Source organism: Pelophylax lessonae, assembly GCF_965119305.1.
Source record: "Pelophylax lessonae genome assembly, chromosome: 4".
Classification (NCBI taxonomy): Eukaryota; Metazoa; Chordata; class Amphibia; order Anura; family Ranidae; genus Pelophylax; species Pelophylax lessonae.
In genome coordinates this window covers 643,591,977-643,612,167 of record NC_138771.1, presented here as the reverse complement: position 1 = coordinate 643,612,167, position 20,191 = coordinate 643,591,977, and the positions used below count along the sequence as shown (strand labels likewise).

The 20,191-nt window shown below is 41.2% G+C and overlaps 1 protein-coding gene across 1 annotated transcript; it reads right to left on the bottom strand.

The window, feature by feature from the left end:
* Positions 1-18,607: 18,607 nt before the first annotated feature.
* LOC309552948 (olfactory receptor 1496-like) lies at positions 18,608-19,579 on the bottom strand (the record flags this gene model as incomplete). The annotated part of the gene is made up of 1 exon (XM_082253854.1): positions 18,608-19,579. The coding sequence occupies one exon, from the start codon at positions 19,577-19,579 to the stop codon at positions 18,608-18,610; it is 972 nt and encodes a 323-aa protein (XP_082109980.1).
* Between the last annotated feature and the right edge of the window lie 612 nt (positions 19,580-20,191).

Sequence of the window (20,191 nt, the reverse complement as noted above, 5' to 3'; positions counted from 1 at the left end):
CACCGATATAGTTATCAACATCTTCATATTCTTAGATATATTTAACTAGAAAAAACATGTTAAACCATATCTGCTATAAACCCCCCTCCCCCCCTTACCTCTGAAAAAAAAAAAAAACCCAAGGGTGAGGGAAAACCCCCTCATACCCCCAAAATCCAACACTGTGATCACCATGGAGGAGACCAGTCTACCAACCGAACAACATACTCTACCGACCACACAATAGTAAGGCTCCTTCCTCAGATTTCACAAATCCATCCCAGCCTCCCCATAGTAAAGTGAATTTCTCATGCTTGTATTTAGATGCCCATACTAACTCCTCCATCCTCCTGATTGCTTCCACTTTAAGTATCCAACTCGAAACCGTAGGGGGTGAGTTTTGCTTCCATTTTGAGGGTATGCAAGCCTTCGCTGCGCTAAGGAGATGGCCAATAATGCCTTTTTGAAATACTGACATCGGAAGATCCGACATATTCAATAAACAGAAAGCAGGATCATTTGGAATCGTGTGTACAGTAAATTTCTGAATAATCCTACCGACTTCCGACCAGAAATGTGTTAATCGGGGGCAAGCCCAGAAAATATGGAGCATAGTTCCCTCTGCACTGTTACAGCGCCAACATGCCTCTGACGCTTCCAGGTAGCATTTATGCAGTTTAGCTGGTGTATAATACCACTTTGACATAATCTTATAACTTGTTTCCTGCAATTTAGTGCATCTGGAGGACTTTAATTTTAGTGCGAGCATCTTCTTAATTTGGGCTGGTGAGAATGTTCTCCTCATCTCAATCTCCCACTTACGAATCCAGGGTAAAATCGGTTGAGTCTGAGGAGTAACCAATAGGCCATACATATATGACAAAGTGCCCTTCTTCTGGCCTTGACTAGAACAGTAATCCTCAAACTCCGTCAGAGATCTGATATAAGTACTTGGTGGTGAGAGCGAACCTAAAAAGTGACGCAATTGTAAAGCCTGCCATACCACTAGAGTGTAAGGGCCCTGTGCTTCTGTCAGTTCTAATAGTGTAGGCCATCTATCCTCTATCAGGAAATGTGTTACCTGGAAAAAAACGGTTCTACGCAGACTCATAAAGCTACTAGAAGATAATCCTGGCTCAAATTTAGGGTTACCTAAGATTGGGTAGAGTGGGGAGTCTCTTGAGAATAACCTCTGTTTAAGTCGAATTGCCTCACACTATCTCAGTGTCGCGCCTATCAGAGGATGTGTCTTCAACGCCGAAGGGCATTCCCTCCACATCCAGGGGGTCCTATTCAACGCCACGGGGGTCTGTGCTTGCTCTATCTGAACTGATATTTTGGCGTTAAAGTGGGAGCCCCAGTCTACCACTCTACCTAGGTGGACAGCTTGATAGTACTTCCTAATATCAGCGATCCCTCCCATTCTCTTCGGAAGGCTCAACAAATTTTTTGATATCCGTGGTTTCCCATGTGGCCAGATGAACTTTAAAAATAGGGTATTTACCTGATTAAAAAACTTCAATGGGATCTGAGATGGTAGAGTTTGAAATAAATATAGAAATTTTGGGAGGATACACATTTTGAGAAGATTACACCTCCCAAACCATGAGTGTAGTCCCTTCTGCCATTTCTCTAACAGTATCCGTGTCATAGCCATAAGTGGAGGATAATTCAAAGTAAATAGTTGACTTAATTTAGTTGGTATATTAGTTCCTAGATAGCAAATAGCTTGCTCCGGCCATTTAAATTTAAAGTTCTTTTGAATCGACTCTTGCATAGGTATAGTTAAATGTACTCCCATCACCGCAGACTTGGTAAAATTAATTTTGAAATTTGAGAATTTCCCATATATGTCAAATTCCTGCAATAAGTTAGGTAGTGATATCATCAGGTTAGTTAGTGAAAACAGCAGATCGTCCGCGTATGCTGAAATCTTGTGTTATACCCCACCCACCGGAATACCCCAGATATCCGGATGACTTCGTATTTTACATAGAAAGGGTTCTAAAACCAACGCGAATAAAAGGGGTGGCAAGGGGCAACCTTGACGTGTCCCATTGCTAATGGGGAAGGGATCTGAAAGAAAACTATTCACCTTAACCTGTGCAGATGGCATGGAATAGGATGCCGAAATCCAATTCCGCATATTGTTTCCTAAGCCCACATGCCTCAGTACTGCGATCATAAAATCCCAATTGACCCGATCGAATGCCTTCTCGACATCTGAACTTAAGAAAATTCCCGGTTTGCGGGCATTGGAGGCAATATGAATTAGGTTAAGGGTCTTGATTGTGTTGTCCCTAGCCTCTCTATTAGGAATAAACCCAACTTGGTCTAAATGTATCAGCGGTTGTACATATTGGGACAATCGTGCTGCCAGTAACTTTGTAAACATTTTTAAATCAAAATTTAAAAGGGAGAACGGTCTGTAGCTACTACAATCTGCTGGATCCTTATCCTCCTTATGGATTAAAGTAATATGTGCTTTCAGAGTTTCTTTAAGAAAGGCTGGTCCTTCTCTGGCGGTGTTAAAAAGCTTTTCCAAATAGGGGCCTAGTTCTGAAAAAAAGAGGTATAATAAAACTGAGTGAACCCGTCCGGTCCAGGCGCCTTACCCGGTTTCATCGATTTAATAATTTGGAGTATTTCTGATTGTGTTATGGGTGTCTCGAGTTTTTCCGTCACCTCTAAGGATAGCCGAGGCATCCCTGAGTTCGCAATATATTCCTTCACCTGGGCCAGATCCGGGGTAGCAACTGGGAGATTATAAAGGTCTTTAAAGAACTCACGAAAAACCTGCGTCATCTGAGTTGGCATCACTAGTTTCTTACCCTGCTTATTCTTCACCTGAGTAATATATGACGAAGTCCTAAGATCACGTACTGCATTTGCTAATGCCTTCCCACATTTGTCTCCTACCTCGTATCCTATTTTCCTTCCTCTTTGGATAGCCTTTTTTGCTCCTTCAGGGAGTATGTCCATGATCTGTCGGCGGATAGTAACCAGCTCCTGCGTATTATTTGGTGTTTGAGCATGTTTATGGCATGCTTCTGCTTTTTGTAGCCTAACCAGTAACGACTGGAGGGTGCTCTCTCTCTCCCTTTTAATGCGTGCCCCATGTTTGATCAGTATTCCGCGTATAACGGGTTTGTGGGCTTCCCATAGTAGGCCGGTATTGCAATCGTCCGTATCATTAATTCTAAAGTATTCCCTAAGGGCCTCTGTTACTTCCGCTAACACCCCAGGACTTTCTAATATACTTTCATTCAATTTCCATACCTTTGAGGAGTTTGATGACATCCTCCCTAGTGAATATCTAAGGAACACGGGGGCATGATCTGACCACGTGATATTGCCTATAGAGGTATCAATTACTGAGTGGAGTTGTGCATGTGGAATCAGGAAATAATCCAGTCTAGAATAGACCTGGTGTGGTGGAGAAAAAAAGTGAAATCCCATTCTGACGGGTGAAAGAGCCGCACATCCATCAGTTGCGCCCGATTAAGGGCGCGGGACACTTCCTTATGCACCCTAGGTGCCGTCATGGATGATCCCGAAGAAACATCCATCGAGGGTACCAACGAGATATTTAGATCTCCACCCATTATCAATTGTCCCTCAACAAAATCTGCCAATTTATCCAAAATCTGAGATAAATATAAATCTTGCTGATAATTTGGTGCATATAGGGATACCACTGTAATCAAGGCTTCCCCTACCAGGCCCTTTACGAAGACAAAACGACCTCTAGGGTCCACAATAGAGTCTCGGTATATCCAGGGTAATCTGTTTGTAATAAGAATAAATGCTCCCCTAGACTTAGATTCCTCATTAGTAGAGTGGTACACATGAGGAAAATGTCTGGATTGTAAAATTGGAAATTTATTAGATCTTAAATGTGTCTCTTGAATCAGAGCTATATCCACTTTCATACGTCTCAAATCCTCCCAAAGCATACGTCTTTTTTCTGGTTGGTTGAGTCCTTTAGTATTCAGTGATAGTACTCTAATCTCCTCCATGGTAGACACACAAGTGTAGAGAGGGAAAAAAAAAAAAAAAAAAAACCCAAAACCCAAACACAGTTTTAGCTTTGTCACACACCCGAATAGCGCACTACCCTTTGCTTTTATATTTCTTTTTGCAAGCCCTTGAGTACTTGTGTTGGTGGTGAGTGCTGCAGTTCATCTATAGGTGTGGGTAGTAGCCATCCCAGCAGCGCACCTGTTCTTATACTTTATTGATGTTCCTATACTGTTTATTGATTTTTTTCAGATATATAAACTACAGTACAGATTATACCAAAGTCAAAAATAATAAAACATGACATGGTGAAGTACATTTTCTACAATGATAGATGTAGCCATTATACATAAATTACTCTACAGAACAAGCGTAGATAGTCCATATAGTGTCCCATTAGGGCAGAACAGAGTGAATGGATGTAAAATCTCCCATGGGTCACATCCAACCCTCTGGAAGACCTTAATTAAGCTATAAACCTCAAATGAGTGCACTGTAGTTAATATGAAAGAGGGAGAGAAATAAGGGAGGGTAGAGAAGGGCAGAAGGATTGAATGTGGAGGAAAAGGGATGAGGGCGAAAAAAAGAGCACTAGAGAAAAGAGAGGAGGAGAGGGAGAAGGTTCCAATATCTAAATTAATGGTAGAAACCGCCATCTTAAAGGGTTTGTAACCCTACATGATGTTTTTCTGCCAGCCCCTCTCATTTAAGCTCCCATCCTGCACTGTATAAGTGTTTTCTTTTTTAAATGAACGTGACTCCCAGCCGCTCTGCTATTACTACCCAGGGCTACAGCAGGAGGAGCATAGCTCTCCCTCTGATATCAGTCGGGAGTCACATGACCGCCGAGCTCCTCCTACTGTAGCCCTGAATCATAATAGCAGAGCAACCGGGAGCGTGACCGCCCTGAAACTACAGCACAAATAGGTATTAAGAGCCTTCATTTCTAAAAAAACACTTATACAGTGCAGGATGTGAGCTTAAAAGAGAGGGGCTGGCAGTGACGTTTTCTTTTTTTATTAACAGCAGCGGGGGGGAGACAGAGACACAGACTCTGAGCTGACAGGCAGGGAGGGGAGGGGGAGAGCAGAGAGGGGACACAGCATATTATGGAGGCACATAAACTGGCCACGGTGTCAGGGCTCAGCAGTCATTATACACCGTGGTCAGTTTACAGGGGGAAGGGCAGAAACTGGCAGGATCAGTCAGGTTTTTTACAGTTTCAAGAGGTGCAGGTTAGACAGCACAAGCACTGTGCTTTTTAATCAGCACTAAGGAAACAGGTTCTCTATTTTTTTTAGGGTAACAAACACTTTAACCACTTCTGGACTGGAAGGTTTTGCCCCCTTAATAACCAGGCCATTTTTTGTATCACTGCATTACTTTAACTGACAATTGCACAGTCATGCAACGCTGTACCCTAATAAAATTGATGTCTTTTTTTTCCCCCACAAAAAGAGCTTTCTTTTGATGGTATTTGATCACCTGTGCGATTTTTTTTTGAGCTATAAACAAAAAAATAGCGACAATTCTGAAAAAATATATATTTTTTTTACTTTCTGCTATATAACATCCCCCCCCCCCCCCCAAAAAAAAAAAAAAAAAAAAAAAAAATAATGTTTTTCATCTTTTAAGGCCAATTTGTATTCTGCTACATATTTTTCTTAAAAATCTCAATAAGTGTATTTTGATTGGTTTTCACAAAAGTTATTGCGTCTACAAACTATGGGAAAGATTTATATCACTTTTATTTAATTATTTATTTTTTAATAGTAATGGCAGCGATCTGCGATTTTTAGTGGGGCTGCAACATTGCGGTGGACAGATCGGACTCCTAACTGACATTTTTGACACTTTTGGGGGGACCAGTGACATCACTACAGTAATCAATGCTAAAAAATATGCACTGTTTCTGTAATAATGACACTGGCAGGGAATGGGTTAACCCAGGAGTGATCAAAGGGTTTAGTGTGAGCCTAGGGGAGTGTTTTCTAACTGTATGGGGGAGGTACTTCTGAAATCAACACAGAGACCTGTGATCCTACATAGGAGGATCACAGGTGCTCTGTGTTCATTCGAGAGTACTGTGTTTGCAACAGCAGACCGTCATTCTCTCTGAGCGGGGAGTGACCGTGGGTGCCCAGTGGCAATCACTGCTGCCAGTCCCATGCATCAGCTTCCCTGCTTCCTAATGGGGCAGGAGCACTCCCACGAACCGCCGTACAGGTAAGGCGGTTCACGCAGCCGAGCCAGAATGCCGCAGTATATCTGCGGCGGGTGGTCTGCAAGCGGATAAAGAATTTCATACATCAAAGTTGTAACTGAGGTAGCCAGAAGGTTTGAAAGTACTTCCTGGTAAGTGGACTGGTCAAAGAAATTTACTATTTACTGGTTTGTCTTGGTTGCAGCAGGAGGTAGAACTGCAAAAGAGAAGGAAGACAGCAGGACATTTTTTCCAAATTGGGTAGAGCAAAATCAATGAAATGCGTGCCATTTTTTATGTGAAGCATTGAGGGGAGATTAAAGGCACTAAAGGCTAAAGGTACCCTGCCTTTGGCCAATCATGACTCTGACAGGACATTGTGCTGTGATTGGCCAAAGCATACAGGTCAGGTGCATGCTTTGGCCAATCATCATCAATCATTGGACTGCAACAGCGCAGTGCATTATGGGGTGCTCATCGGTGGGCGAACTTCCCGCAGAGCGCCCCATTTGTTCTGCGAACACACGAACAGCTGATGTTCGAGTTGAACCTACATTCGACTCGAACACAGAGCCCATCCCTAATTGGGAGAGGAAAACATACATGGGGGAATGGAGGTTTTGGCTGTAGGACACCACTGTGATGTGGTGAAGGTTTCCGCATACTGTCACACAATAAAATATAAAAAAAGAGAAAGAAGACATGAAATGTTATGCTTGGAGGAATCTGAAACCCCAGGAGGTGGATGGCAGCAATCACAGCCACATGTTTGTATCAATGACCTGAGGACAGAATCATTTAAAATTCAATTACATTTATTTGAAGTAAATTTTTTCAGCAGATAAAATTGTTTCCAACAAAATTTGTATGGAATGGGGGTCAGAAGCCAGAAAGAAGGGAAGGAAAAAAGTATAGATTAAAAAAGAGGGTCGGTAGAGGGGAAGGAAAGAAATAGAAAAGAAAGGAAGAGAGTGAAGGAGGAAATATGAAAGAAAGAGAACTCCTATGCATAGTAAAATGACACACAGCAATAAACCAGATCTAATTTTATTTGTAACAAAACTGTGGACAATTGATTTCCATACAATACTGTACTGTACACATTATAGAGTAAAAGTAAGAAAGAAAATTGTTGTTTGTTTGCGAGCAATTGTTGCATTATGCTAATGATCCTTCAGTAGTAACAATTTGTAAATATTGTTCAAGCTTGCAAAGTAAAAAAATACTTGACTTGAGTTTTTGCATTCTAAATCTATGCATTGCAAATTGTTTCCAATAGCTATATTTAAAGCAACAACAATACCAGCAGATTAAAATCAAATAGAATTCAGCAGATTCATATTTCCTCTTAGGGCCGGTTCACACTGGTCCGGTATACGCTCCAACTTCGAGAGCACAAGTCGCATGACATGTCAAAATCAATTGTTTCCTGAGCCCTCATAACTGGTCCAAATTGTGTCAGTCTGACTTTGAAAAAGTTCCGACTTGGGCATGAGTTCAGCCCATTGATTTGAATGTAAGTTACATTCAAGTCAGAGCATCATCTTAACTGATCCAACTTGCAGCATGCGACTTGTACTCTGAGGATCTTTTGGGAACCCCACACCAAAATCTTTTTAAAAAATGGCATTTTAAAAAATCCATACCAGACCGAAGGGTCTGATGTGGTCTTGTGGGGGGACCCAATTTTTTTATTAACGAGCAAGTGACATTACAAGGGGCAGGGTCTTCAGATGACGTCACTGGGTGGCCACACCCCATAGCTATATAACAACTGGCAAACACTGAAGCTGACATAATGGTGGGAGCCAGCATTGCAGGAGAACCATTTTTTTTAGCAGGAAGGTGGTGGCTGAAGACATCACTGGAGGAAGAAGACATCGCCGGAAGGAAAAGATCGAAGGAAGAAGACAGCGGTAGTGGAACCAGAGGAATAAGACACGTTGTAGCTATAACGGGGGACATTCTTCATTTTTTAATAAAGGACCTGTCATAAAAAAACATTTGTTTTTTTGTAACACTATACTTCTTTTTTATTTTTTGTGAATGGGTAGGGGTGAAATGTACCCCATCCTCATTCACATGGTGGGGCGGGACATGGGGGCCTTTTTGTTAAAGACGGCTTTCAGATTCTGATAAGAGCCCTGCCCACAGACCCCAAAAGCTAACCACCAGGGTTGTCTGGAAGAGGCCCTTGTCCCTATCAACATGGGGACAAGGTGCTTTGGGATGGGGGGGCGCAGAGCACCCACCCCTCCATGTTGATGGCATGTGACCTAGTATGGTCCATTGGGGGGGGCGCTCGCCTGCCCCCTCCTTTTCCTGACCTGCCTGGCTGCATGCTCGGATAAGGGTCTAGTATGGATTTTGGGGGGCCCCATGCTGTTTTTTTTACATTCTGGCATGGAGTTTCCCTTTAAGATTCATACCAGACTCAAAGGGCCTGGTATGAAGCTGGGGGGGGGGACCCCATGCCAATTGTTTTTTTTTTTTTATTTGGCTTGAGGTATCCTCTATACCAGAAGCAAAGGAATTGTATTAATTGGTAAAAGGACAGGTCGCAATCATCTCAAAGTCGGATCAAAGCCAGTTCCCGTTCATTGAAGTCGGACATGAAGTCAAGTCGGATCGGAAGTCGTGAGACTTCCGTGTCACAGCCCTGTGAGCCTGGCCTTAGGTGTTTTGTCTGATTAGAGTTCTATGGCTTTTATAAATATACAGAATAAATTGCATGCTACCACTAATACAAATGCAATACAAATGGCTTAGCAATATTTTCAAGGGACCAATTATAATTGTTATAAGAAATTATTTTTCTTTCATTTTTTCTTTTTACCAGGTTATTTCTTAACAATTTGTCAGCATTAAGTTAAATTATCATTGATGATATTAGATGAAAATGAAGCTGAGATGTGGAAGTTGCCAAGATCCTTGATGAATTTGGACACCACCTGTCGAAACTTTATTCCTCCTCAAAAGACCCACCTTCTCTGGACCTTGCTTCCTTTCTCAATGAGACGGCCCTGCCATCTTTAAAACAAGCTCACCGGAAAGCATTAGGAGCTGACAGTATGGATAGGGAAGTATGGCAGGTTATCAGGGATCTAAAACTCAACACACCACCAGGTCCAGATGGATTTACAGCCCTTTTCTACAAAAGATTATTGGACGCAGATGTTCAGCACCATACCTCACTCTTTAACCTCCTTAAGCATGGTGAAGTATGTCTAGGACTATGTTATGGGTCTCTATTGTGATGCTCTCCAAGCCATATAAAGACTCCCAAACCTTAGCCAACTTTCGTCCTATCTAACTCCTTAGTGTCGCTATAAAAATCCTGGCCAAAGTGCTCTCTACTCGACTGTATCAGGTTTTACACTGCCTGATCCTTAAAGACCAGGTGCTTCCTGCCCCTTAGACATCCGTTGAACACTCCTCTTCACACTGCCAGGCTCACCAATTAGTTTTGCTTTCCTTAGACATTTGGAAAGCATTTGACACCTCATTCTGGACCTACGTCAGAGCGACTCTTACCCATAAGGACGTGGGTGACTTATTCCTTAAATGGATTGCTGCCCTGTATAGTGACCCCTCATCAACTGTGAAGTATATGGGACATGAATCACCTTCCTTCTCTATAGCTTGAGGAACTCACCACTTCTCTTTATAATTGCCCTAAAACCTCTAGCCACACACATTTGTCCTGACATCAGGGGTATTGAATTGGATGGTGTGCACCATAAGTTAGCCTTCTTTGCTGAAGATATCTTGATGTACATCACATCACTGCATATCATGCTTCCCAATTTGATATCCCTGCTGAACAGCTTCTCCTCCCTTTCAGATCTCTGTGCAAATCAGGCCAAATCCCATGCACTAAATGCTTCTTCAGATGGTGCAAACACAATTTTCCTTTTAATGGTTCAACTCCATTCCTTATCTTGGAATCACACTTTTCTTGACATACTTAGTCTTATATAGTGCCAACTACCCCCCTCTCATTATAACTTTTGTTCTAGGCTACCAGAGTTATGGAATAAAACACACATTTCCTGGTGATGGCCAATATATGCTGTAAAGATGACTGTCCTGCCAAAACTGCTTTATCCCTTTAGAGTTTTTACCTGTTCTGGTCACCCCCGCATATCCCCCGCTCATTGCAGCATCTTCTCTTCAAGTTCATCTGGGGCCTGGTTAAGCAAAGACTGAATAGACACCTACTCCATATACCTAAGACTCAGGGAGGGCTAGGGATGCCAATAATCACCTATTATTACAAAGTGGCTCAGATAACTCCTCTTGTTCAACTATTTGTGGGAAAAACACTGACCCTGTCCCACTTTCCTCTTTACCTTGGCTCCCATCCCAACTGCACCCTAAACTTTTAATCACCCTATCTTGTCCCTATTCCCTTGTAGTATTGGACTCTATAAAATATTTGGCTCATATGATATCGCCACCCCTCTTCCTTCTTAAAATATTCAAATGCCCTTTGTTCCCGCCGGGTTTAGAGAGTCTGCAGAGCTATCACTGGTTACACAGCAAGGGCTTGAAGATGGTTTGGTCCTTACTGTCCCCTTGGAGTGTCGTCACCTTCCAATACCTCAAAGACACATATGATATTCCAGATTCTAAGAAATTTCATCGCCTCCAAATTTGCCACCTGTTGAAATCCCTGACAAAAAAACATTGATTGGTCAACGACAGTGACAGCATTTGAAACCAGATGTGGGATGTCCCCCACAGCCTAAGGTCTCATTTCTCTATTATACTCCTCCATTCTAAATATATAAGGATTTTACAGTACAGATATAATGAGACGACAGGTGGGAACGAAGTTGCCAGAAATTAAACATTTTGTGACGGGGTGCTGATTACAGAGATCTGAGCAAAATACCTTAACTAGATTTTTTTCATTAGGGTACAAAGAAGAAGACAGAAGGTAAATAATTCAGAGAGGTAGCTGAGTGCTTCTAAATTGTTAATCAGCAAAGGAGATGAATGTGATCATTCTTTGAACCCTCACCTCTTCCAAAAACTGGGAAGAGAGGTGAGCACACTGAATAAAAATGAAAACAATAAAAATAACTATGAAATAATAGGTCCAATACCATAGACTATGTACAATATATAACTGGATGGATCTTGGGGGGGGGGGGGGGGGGGCATTGCAACCATTTTCTTCAGGTATGACAGCCGAGCCTGTGGTTATTAAAAAAGTGATAGCTTGTCCATTGATCGCTGAGGTAATATATGAAAGGGAGGACATTTGAAAAGTTCCAATCTCTGGGGTGTTTAAGTAAGAGAGAGTGGAGATCTCAAGAGATGTCCTTTTTGTCATGAAGCAGTTGGATGTCCTTGTGGTAAATGAAGGACTGATGAAGAGATTTGAGTATGTCTGGGGTAAAGCGGATTCCATGAAAGCCTGCCAGCATTTAGGGAAATGTTGTTTGGTGATCTGGTGGTTGAGGCCTGCTTTGATTTTTTCCCTGTGATGTAAAAGTATTAGCTCCTGTTTGATCTGTGAAATTGTTGGGCATGAAGAGGAAGTCCCATTTTTTAGAACTGCTCTTTAGGCTGTGAGTAGGCATATTAGGATCCAATCTTTGTGTTTGGGTATGTCAGGGGATGACCATGTTAAAAGTTGTTTGTCCCAATATCCAAAGATTAGAAGGAAAGGGTCCTTTGGTAGGTGGAGCAGAGTGATTCCTTGTATGAAGATAGCAGATATATATGTGCATGACCAAAAGCGATGTGTTAAGGAGGGTTTTGGCTGGTTGCAGAGAGGACATGAGGTGGATTTAGGGTTGTTTTTATCCATTAGAAAAAGTATGCCAGCATGATGGAGAATTTTCATATGGGTTTCCCTCCATTGTTCGAAAGGAATTCGCTGAAGGACATTGTTGAAGCCTTGCAGCAATTTGTTTGGAAGTTCCAAATCTGGGAAGTCCTTATCCCAGTTCACTACAGAAGAAGATGTGAAAGGAGGGGGGAGATTTCCTGATCATAGGTCTGTAGATGTCTGAAATAGTGTAAGAGCCTACTTGGAGAGGGCAATCGGATAATGACACCTTGAATTGTTTGCTGCCTTCCCTGCATGAAGAGTGAATTAAGTTGATACATTGCCAAAATAGAAGATATGGGATTTTGGTAGGGAGTATTTTTGTGCTATGACCAAAAAGGCGTAAGGTGAGCTACAGTCTAAATCACATAGAGAGGAAAATTTTGTGAGGCCTTTACTTTGCCAACTGGCTTAGATATGATTTTCAAAGCCTGGGGAGAAGTTTGGGTTTCCTTGAATTGGAAGGTCTCTGGAGATGGACGGTGAGAGGTGTAAGCTCTTTTGTATTTCTCTCCACGCTATGACTTTGTCACATGGGAGAGAGAGGGTTATGCTGCAGGTTGGGATTGATTGATTTCTATTTGCAGTGGAGGAGAGCTGTTAGGGAGTAGGGGTGAACCATGTCAGAATCAAGAGAGTAGTTAGAATAGGGTGAGGCCTTTGATATCCAGTCTAAACCTATTCTTAGAAGGGAAGATAAGTTATATGCTCTAATTGTGAAAAGAAAGGGGTGCGCTAACCTTCCAATTTTGTGGCAGCACTAGAGTTAAAAATGGTGAAAATAGAAAATAGTGTAGTGCGCTCAACAAGAATAAGAAATGAAAATAAATTCACATCTAAATAATCCAAATTGTTGGTGATTCCCACACAATATGAAAAACCTTTAAATGAAGGGGTAATGAAAAAATAGTGTACAAATAAACATATAAACAGGCATGTTATCCATAACACATATAGGATGAGTAAAGTCCTCAGATCATTCACACTGATCCCAAAACAGCCAAAGAATGAACTTCAATGAATCAGGAGATCTTCAATCCATTCATTAATTAATCAATATATTCTTATATGTGAAGTAGAGGGAGTAGTTCCTTACCAGATAACGATGCAATGTGAGCCTTAATTGTGAACAAGCACTTTCCACACGTGAATAAAGTGAAAGATCACCCAAGTGTTAGTGCAAACTTCTTACCAGAAGTGCGAAGAGGGTAGACATGAACCAATGTTAATATATGGATGCGCCCGGTGAAAGGTGTCCTATGGTGGTTCCAATACGTGGACTTAGGGATTCCTCCACTACACCTTATCCAACTTGCAAATGTGGCTGGTAATAATTTTCTTTAGTGTAGCTCCCTCATGGTGGAAAAAAATATAAGGTGCCAATAGTGCATTATCCTCTAAAAAACTTTACTAAAAATAAAAACACACTTACATGGCAGGAGGAGGAACTAAGCACAAACAATGGTTCCAAGATGCAAAAACGTAGCCGCCTGCAGTGCGGACCCCGTGGCTGCTCCCCCGGCACGTTTCTCCTTATCAGGCACGTGCTCCGGTCCCAGCTGATGCCTGATAAGGAGAAACTCATCGGGGGAGCAGCCACGCCGTCACGCCACAGGGTCCGCACTGGAGGCGGCCGTGTTTTTGAAGTGATCACAGAGGCTATGTGATCCTGCTATATAGGATCACATGTCTCTGTGATTACTTCACAAGCTACACCCCCTGTCAGTTAGAATCACGCCCCTAGGGACTCATTTAACCCCTTGATCACCCATGCTGTTAACCCCTTCCCTGCCAGTGTCATTTTTACAGTAACAGTGCATATTTTTAGCGCTGATTACTGTAGTAATGTCACTGGTACCCCCAAAAGTGTCAAAAATGTCAGTTAGGGGTCCAATATGTCCGCCTCAATGTCACAGTCCCACAAAAAAAAATCGCAGATAGCCGCCATTACTAGTAAAAAAAAAAAAAAAATTACATAAATCTTTCCCGTAGTTAGTAAACACAATAACTTTCGCGCAAACCAATCAAAATACGCTTATTGCAATTTTTTTACCAAAAATATGTAGCAGAAAATAAAATGGCCTAAAATGTTAAAATATTTAGTTTTTACTTTTTTTTTTGAGAATTTCATATAAAAGAATGTGAAAAATAAAGTTATTTTTTCAAAATTGTCGCTATTTTTTTGTTTATAGCACAAATAATAAAAATCGCACAGGTGATCAAATACCACCAAAAGAAAGCTCTATTTATGGGAAAAAAATTATGTAAATTTCCTTTGGGTACAGCGTTGCACGACTGCGCAATTGTCCGCTAAAGTAACGCAGTGCCGAATCGCAAAATAGGGCCTGGTCATTGAGCAGCCAAATCCTCCGGGGCTAAAGTGGTTAAATAATATTATTATCATTAGCGCTGCACCCCATTGTTTTAGTATTACCTTTTGGATTAAAATCATATCCTTTGGAGCTGGCAGCCTCCATATTCTTATTGCATTCAGATCTGACTGTTTTGGACTGAGCGCGGTTAATTTATTCTTTTTATTTGGTTTTTACCAAATGCAAGAAATGTCTTACCTCTGTGCTTGCCAACAAGGGTTTTTCCACCAAGTACTAAGTCGTGTTTCGATGGGGGTTCAAATACTAATTTTACTCACTGAACTGCAACTCAATTTATAACCTTTGTAAAATGTGATTTTTCTGGATTCTTGGTTGATATTCTGTCGCTATCATTTAAAATACCCCTATGATAAAAATTATAGACCCTTCATTTCTTTGGAACTGGGCAAACTTACAAAATCTGCAGGGGATAAAATAATTATTTTCCCCACTGTATATACTGTATATATTTGTTTTTTTTTTTTTTGTTCCAAACTAATTTTATTGAGAAAAGTACAAGGGAACATATGGAAGTATTACATTAACAAGATCAATGTAAAACTGAAACAATATACACTGCTCAAAAAAATTAAAGGAACACTTTAAAAACAGATCGCAAAGGGGAAAAATATGCTGGATATCTAAACTGATATGGACTGGGTAATGTGTTAGGAATGAAAGGATGCCACATCGTTTTATGGAAATGAAAATTATTACCTTACAGAGGGCTGAATTCTAAGACACCCCGGAAATCAAAATGAAAAAATGATGCAGCAGGCTAGTCTATTTTGCTGAAATTTCATTGCAGCAACTCAAAATAGTCCTCAGTATTTTGTATATTTTGTATGGCCCCCATGTGCTTTTATGCATGCCTGACAACGTTGGGGCATGTTCCTAATGAGACAACAGATGGTGTCCTGGGGTATTTCCTCCAAGATCTGGACCAGGGCATCACTGAGCTCCTGAACAGACAGAGGCGCAACCTGGCGCCGTCCGATGGACTGAAACATAATGTCCCAGAGGTGTTCTATTGCATTTAGATCAGGCGAGTGTGGGGGCCATTCAATGGTATCAATTCCTTCATCCTCCAGGAACTGGCTGCATGCTCTTGCCACATGAGGACGAGCATTGTTGTGCACCAGGAGGAACCCAGGACCCAATGCACCAGCGTAGGGTCTGGCAATGGGTCCAAAGATACCACCACAATATCTAATGGCAGTCAGGGTGCCATTGTCTAGCCTGTAGAGGTCTCTGCGTCCCTCCATGCATATGCCTTCCAGACCATCACTGACCCACCACCAAACTGATCATGCTGAATGATGTTACAGACAGCATAACATTCTCCTTGGCTTCTCCAGACCCTTTCGCGTCTGTCACATGTGCTCAGGGTGAGCCTGCTCTTATCTGTTAAAAGCAAAGGGTGCCAGTGGGGGACCTGTCAATTATGGTGTTCAATGGCTAATGCCAATCAAGCTCCATGGTGCCGGGCAATGAGTACAGGGCCCATTTGAGGACGTCAGGACCTCAGGCCACCCTCATGAAGTCTGTTTCTTATTGTTTGGTCAGAGACATTCACACCAGTGGCCTGCTGGAGGTCATGTTTTAGGGCTCTGGCAGTGCTCATCCTGTTCCTCCTTGCACAAAGAAGCAGAAACCGATCCTGCTGATGGGTTAAGGACCTTCTATGACCCTGTCCAGCTCTCCTAAAGTAACTGCCTGTCTCCTGGAATCTCCTCCATGCTCTTGAGACTGTGCTGGGAGACACAGCAAACCTTCTGGAAATGGCACATATTGATGTGCCATCCTGGATAAGTTGGAATGCCTGTGCAAACTCTGGAGGGTTCAGATATTGCCTCTTGCTACCAGTAGTGACACTGACCCTAGCCAAATGCAAAACTAGTGAAAAACAGTCAGAAAAGATGAGTAGGGAAAAAATGTCAGTGGCCTCCACCTGTAAAACCATTCCTGTTTTGGAGGTTGTCTCATTGTTGCCCATCTACTGCCCTTTTGTTAATTTTATTAACACCAAAGCACCTGAAACTTAAAAACCCTCTCTGCTACCTATTTGACCAGATCAATATCCCAGGAGTTTAACATAGAAACATAGAAACATAGAATGTGTCGGCAGATAAGAACCGTTTGGCCCATCTAGTCTGCCCAATATATCTAAATCCTATGAATAGTCCCTGGCCCTATCTTATATGAAGGATAGCCTTATGCCTATCCCATGCATGCTTAAACTCCTTCACTGTATTTGCAGCTACCACTTCTGCAGGAAGGTTATTCCATGCATCCACTACTCTCTCAGTAAAGTAATACTTCCTCATATTACTTTTAAACCTTTGCCCCTCTAATTTAAAACTGTGTCCTCTTGTGGTAGTTTTTCTTCTTTTAAATATGCTCTCCTCCTTTACCGAGTTGATTCCCTTTATGTATTTAAAAGTTTCTATCATATCCCCTCTGTCTCTTCTTTCTTCCAAGCTATACATGTTAAGGTCCTTTAACCTTTCCTGGTAAGTTTTTTCCTGCAATCCATGTACTAGTTTAGTAGCTCTTCTCTGAACTCTCTCTAGAGTATCTATATCCTTCTGGAGATATGGCCTCCAGTACTGCGCACAATACTCCAAGTGAGGTCTCACCAGTGTTCTGTACAGCGGCATAAGCACTTCTCTCTTTCTACTGCTTATACCTCTCCCTATACATCCAAGCATTCTGCTGGCATTTCGTGCTGCTCTATTACATTGTCTTCCCACCTTTAAGTCTTCTGAAATAATTACTCCTAAATCCCTTTCCTCAGATACTGAGGTCAGGACTGTGTTAAATATTCTATATTCTGCCCTTGGGTTTTTACACCCCAGGTGCATTATCTTGCACTTATCCACATTAAATTTCATTTGCCAGAGTTCTGACCATTCTTCTAGTTTTCCTAAATCCTTTTCCATTTGGCATTTCCCTCCAGGAACATCAACCCTGTTACATATCTTTGTGTCATCAGCAAAAAGACAAACCTTACCATCGAGGCCTTTATTTGATGCTATACTCTGAATAAAAAGCGTTCTTTTAATTTTTTTGAGCAGTGTATACATACATGTTTTTTTTTTTTTTACATACTGTACTAGCAATCAACTTCTAAATTCAGCTTGTTCAATTCATTTTTGAGAAAAAAAACTGGATTTGTTTTTTTAGTTGTACCAGATTTTGCACTCTCCAGTTTTAGTGAATCAACCCCCATGTACCATTGTAGAGGTTTTCCCTCACTTTCTGCCCTGTAGACACCACAGGAAAAGATAAAATTTGTCAAAACTGAAGGAAATACCCTCTGCAATGCATGTCTCCATTGGAAGGGTCTTGTTCCTGGGGACAATTCAAAATTGAGCACTTCCCATCTCTTTCAGTCCCAGTGAAAATAGTCACCAGGATACACAGGGAGTATGCATTTTCCTTTTGGAGACACAGACAGCATTATCTATTGAAACACAAGATAATGATTAGAATTTTCTAAGAGTCACTGAAATTGTCACTGGGAACATTGGCTCTTGTTCAGCAGCACTCCACAGAAATGACACTCCCCTCAGGAACAGGGAAAGGACCTGAAGTTGAGAATCGACATACATGCAATCCAATGAGAGCACCAAACAAACATCCAAAAGTCCACATTTTTTAAAGTAGTATTAAACTCCATCCTAAGAAATTTTAAAAAATGAGCCCCTGTAGTCTTATGTCATAATATGCAAGTATACACCACATACTATCACATTATGGCTGACTTAATGGAGCCCTCCAGCACTATGCTGCCACTGCTTCTGCTGGTCCTGGGTGCTTCCAGCTTTGCTTGGTCTTCCTTCTGTGTTCTAGCTTTGGCCACTTGAATAGCTGGTCACAATGATGTCACTCCCAGGCATGCAAACGTGCAGCTCAGATCACATTGACGTTGACAGGCGGGGGAGGGGACATCTATAGCAGCAAAGACCTCTTCTGTTATAAAAACCCTGCCTGTAATTTTTTTTAAAAAGTTGGGTTTAATACTGCTTTAATGATAAAATTGATTGATTGATGATAAATTTTACCATGTAAAACCTTGAGCTCTTGGGCATTTGTTTTGCACTCTCATTAGATTGTAAGCATTAAATTGGAAAGGGGTTTGAACCCCTCTTCCTTCTATTTAAAACTACAAAAAAAGTTTGATATATTTCAAGTCATTTGTAAGCTTTGATGATTATTCAAACACAAGTACAAAAACTTTCCAATCATTTTTCCTGCAACTTTTTTCAAGTCTTTATTCCTCAGGCTGTATATTATTGGATTCAGTAGTGGGGTGACCACAGTGTACAGTAATGACAGGAATTTAGAAACGTTCAATGATTGCCCACTACTGGGCACCAAATAAACACAAATAATAGTGCCATAAAATATGGACACAACAGTCAGGTGGGAACTGCATGTTGAGAAAACTTTCTGTCTGTCATTAATAGATGGGATTTTTAAAATAGTGACTATAATATAAATATATGATACAATGATGGCAAAGAATGGGATGATAGCAAAAATGACGCTCAGCATTGTAGCTTCTAGTTGAGCAGTGGTGGTATCAGAGCAGGAGAGTTGTAAGATCGGGTCAAGATCACAGAAAAAGTGGTCGATGATATTGGTGCCACAAAATTGTAATCTGGATATGGTTAAAGTGTGAATAAATTCAGATACAAAGCTTAAAGTCCAGCATATGAGGGTTATTATCCAGCAAACCTTGTGATTCATTAACATAGCATAATGCAATGGCTTGCAGATGGCCAAATACCTGTCGTAAGACATTACCGTCAGAAGAAGACATTCCAATGTTTCCGTGGCAGCAAAAAAATAAAACTGGGCAATAAAATCGGAAATTGATACTATCATAGTATTTTCAACAAAAGCAGCGTGGAGTGTATTAGGAATAACATCAGTTGCTAATAAGATATCTGAGACAGCAAGCTGAGCAAGGAAAAAGTACATGGGAGAATGGAGGGTTTTGCCGTAGGATACCAGTGTGATGATCAGGAGGTTTCCACCAACTGTCACACAATAAATCATAAGAAAGAGGAAGAAGACCAAAAGTCTTATATTTTCTGGAATTTGAAACCCTAAGAAGTGGATTACAGTGGCCACAGTCATATTGTTTTTACCCATAATTTTCGGGTGGGGCAACAGTGTTTTTTTTCAAAGAGGATTCAACCTATCAGTGAAAATGATTCAAATGGAATTTTCATGGTGGGGGATAAGAAAGATAGGCTATATGATATGTATTGCCAATGATATTTTAAATATTGCTTTCTTCTGCAGCTGGCATATTTAATGAGATAGTACATGGGCAAATTGTGGAAGAAAAACAAACACAGTTGTTCATTGCAATCAGATTTTCCTTAATTGGAAATAAATAAGTGATTTCCAAATTACTATACTTTACACATGGTTGACTGATGCAAAATAAAAGAAAGTTATTTTATGTTAGATAAGAGTAGATGCATAATGTTATTGACTGTTGAGTGTGCATAACAAGCAATTGTTCAAAGTCTGCAGGAAAAAAAAAAGAAAAAGACCTGAAAGCTTGAACTGTGCTTTACTGTTCTAAAGTGTTGCATTGTATTTATGTTTTATAGCTTTTAAAAAGAGCTAAAAATTCAAATGTTTAGGACAAGTTTTTGGTGTATACTATCATTCTCTAAGGCACATGTGTCAAACACAAGGCCCGTGGGCCGAATCCTGCCCTCCAGGCCATTTCATGTGGCCCTCACACCTCTC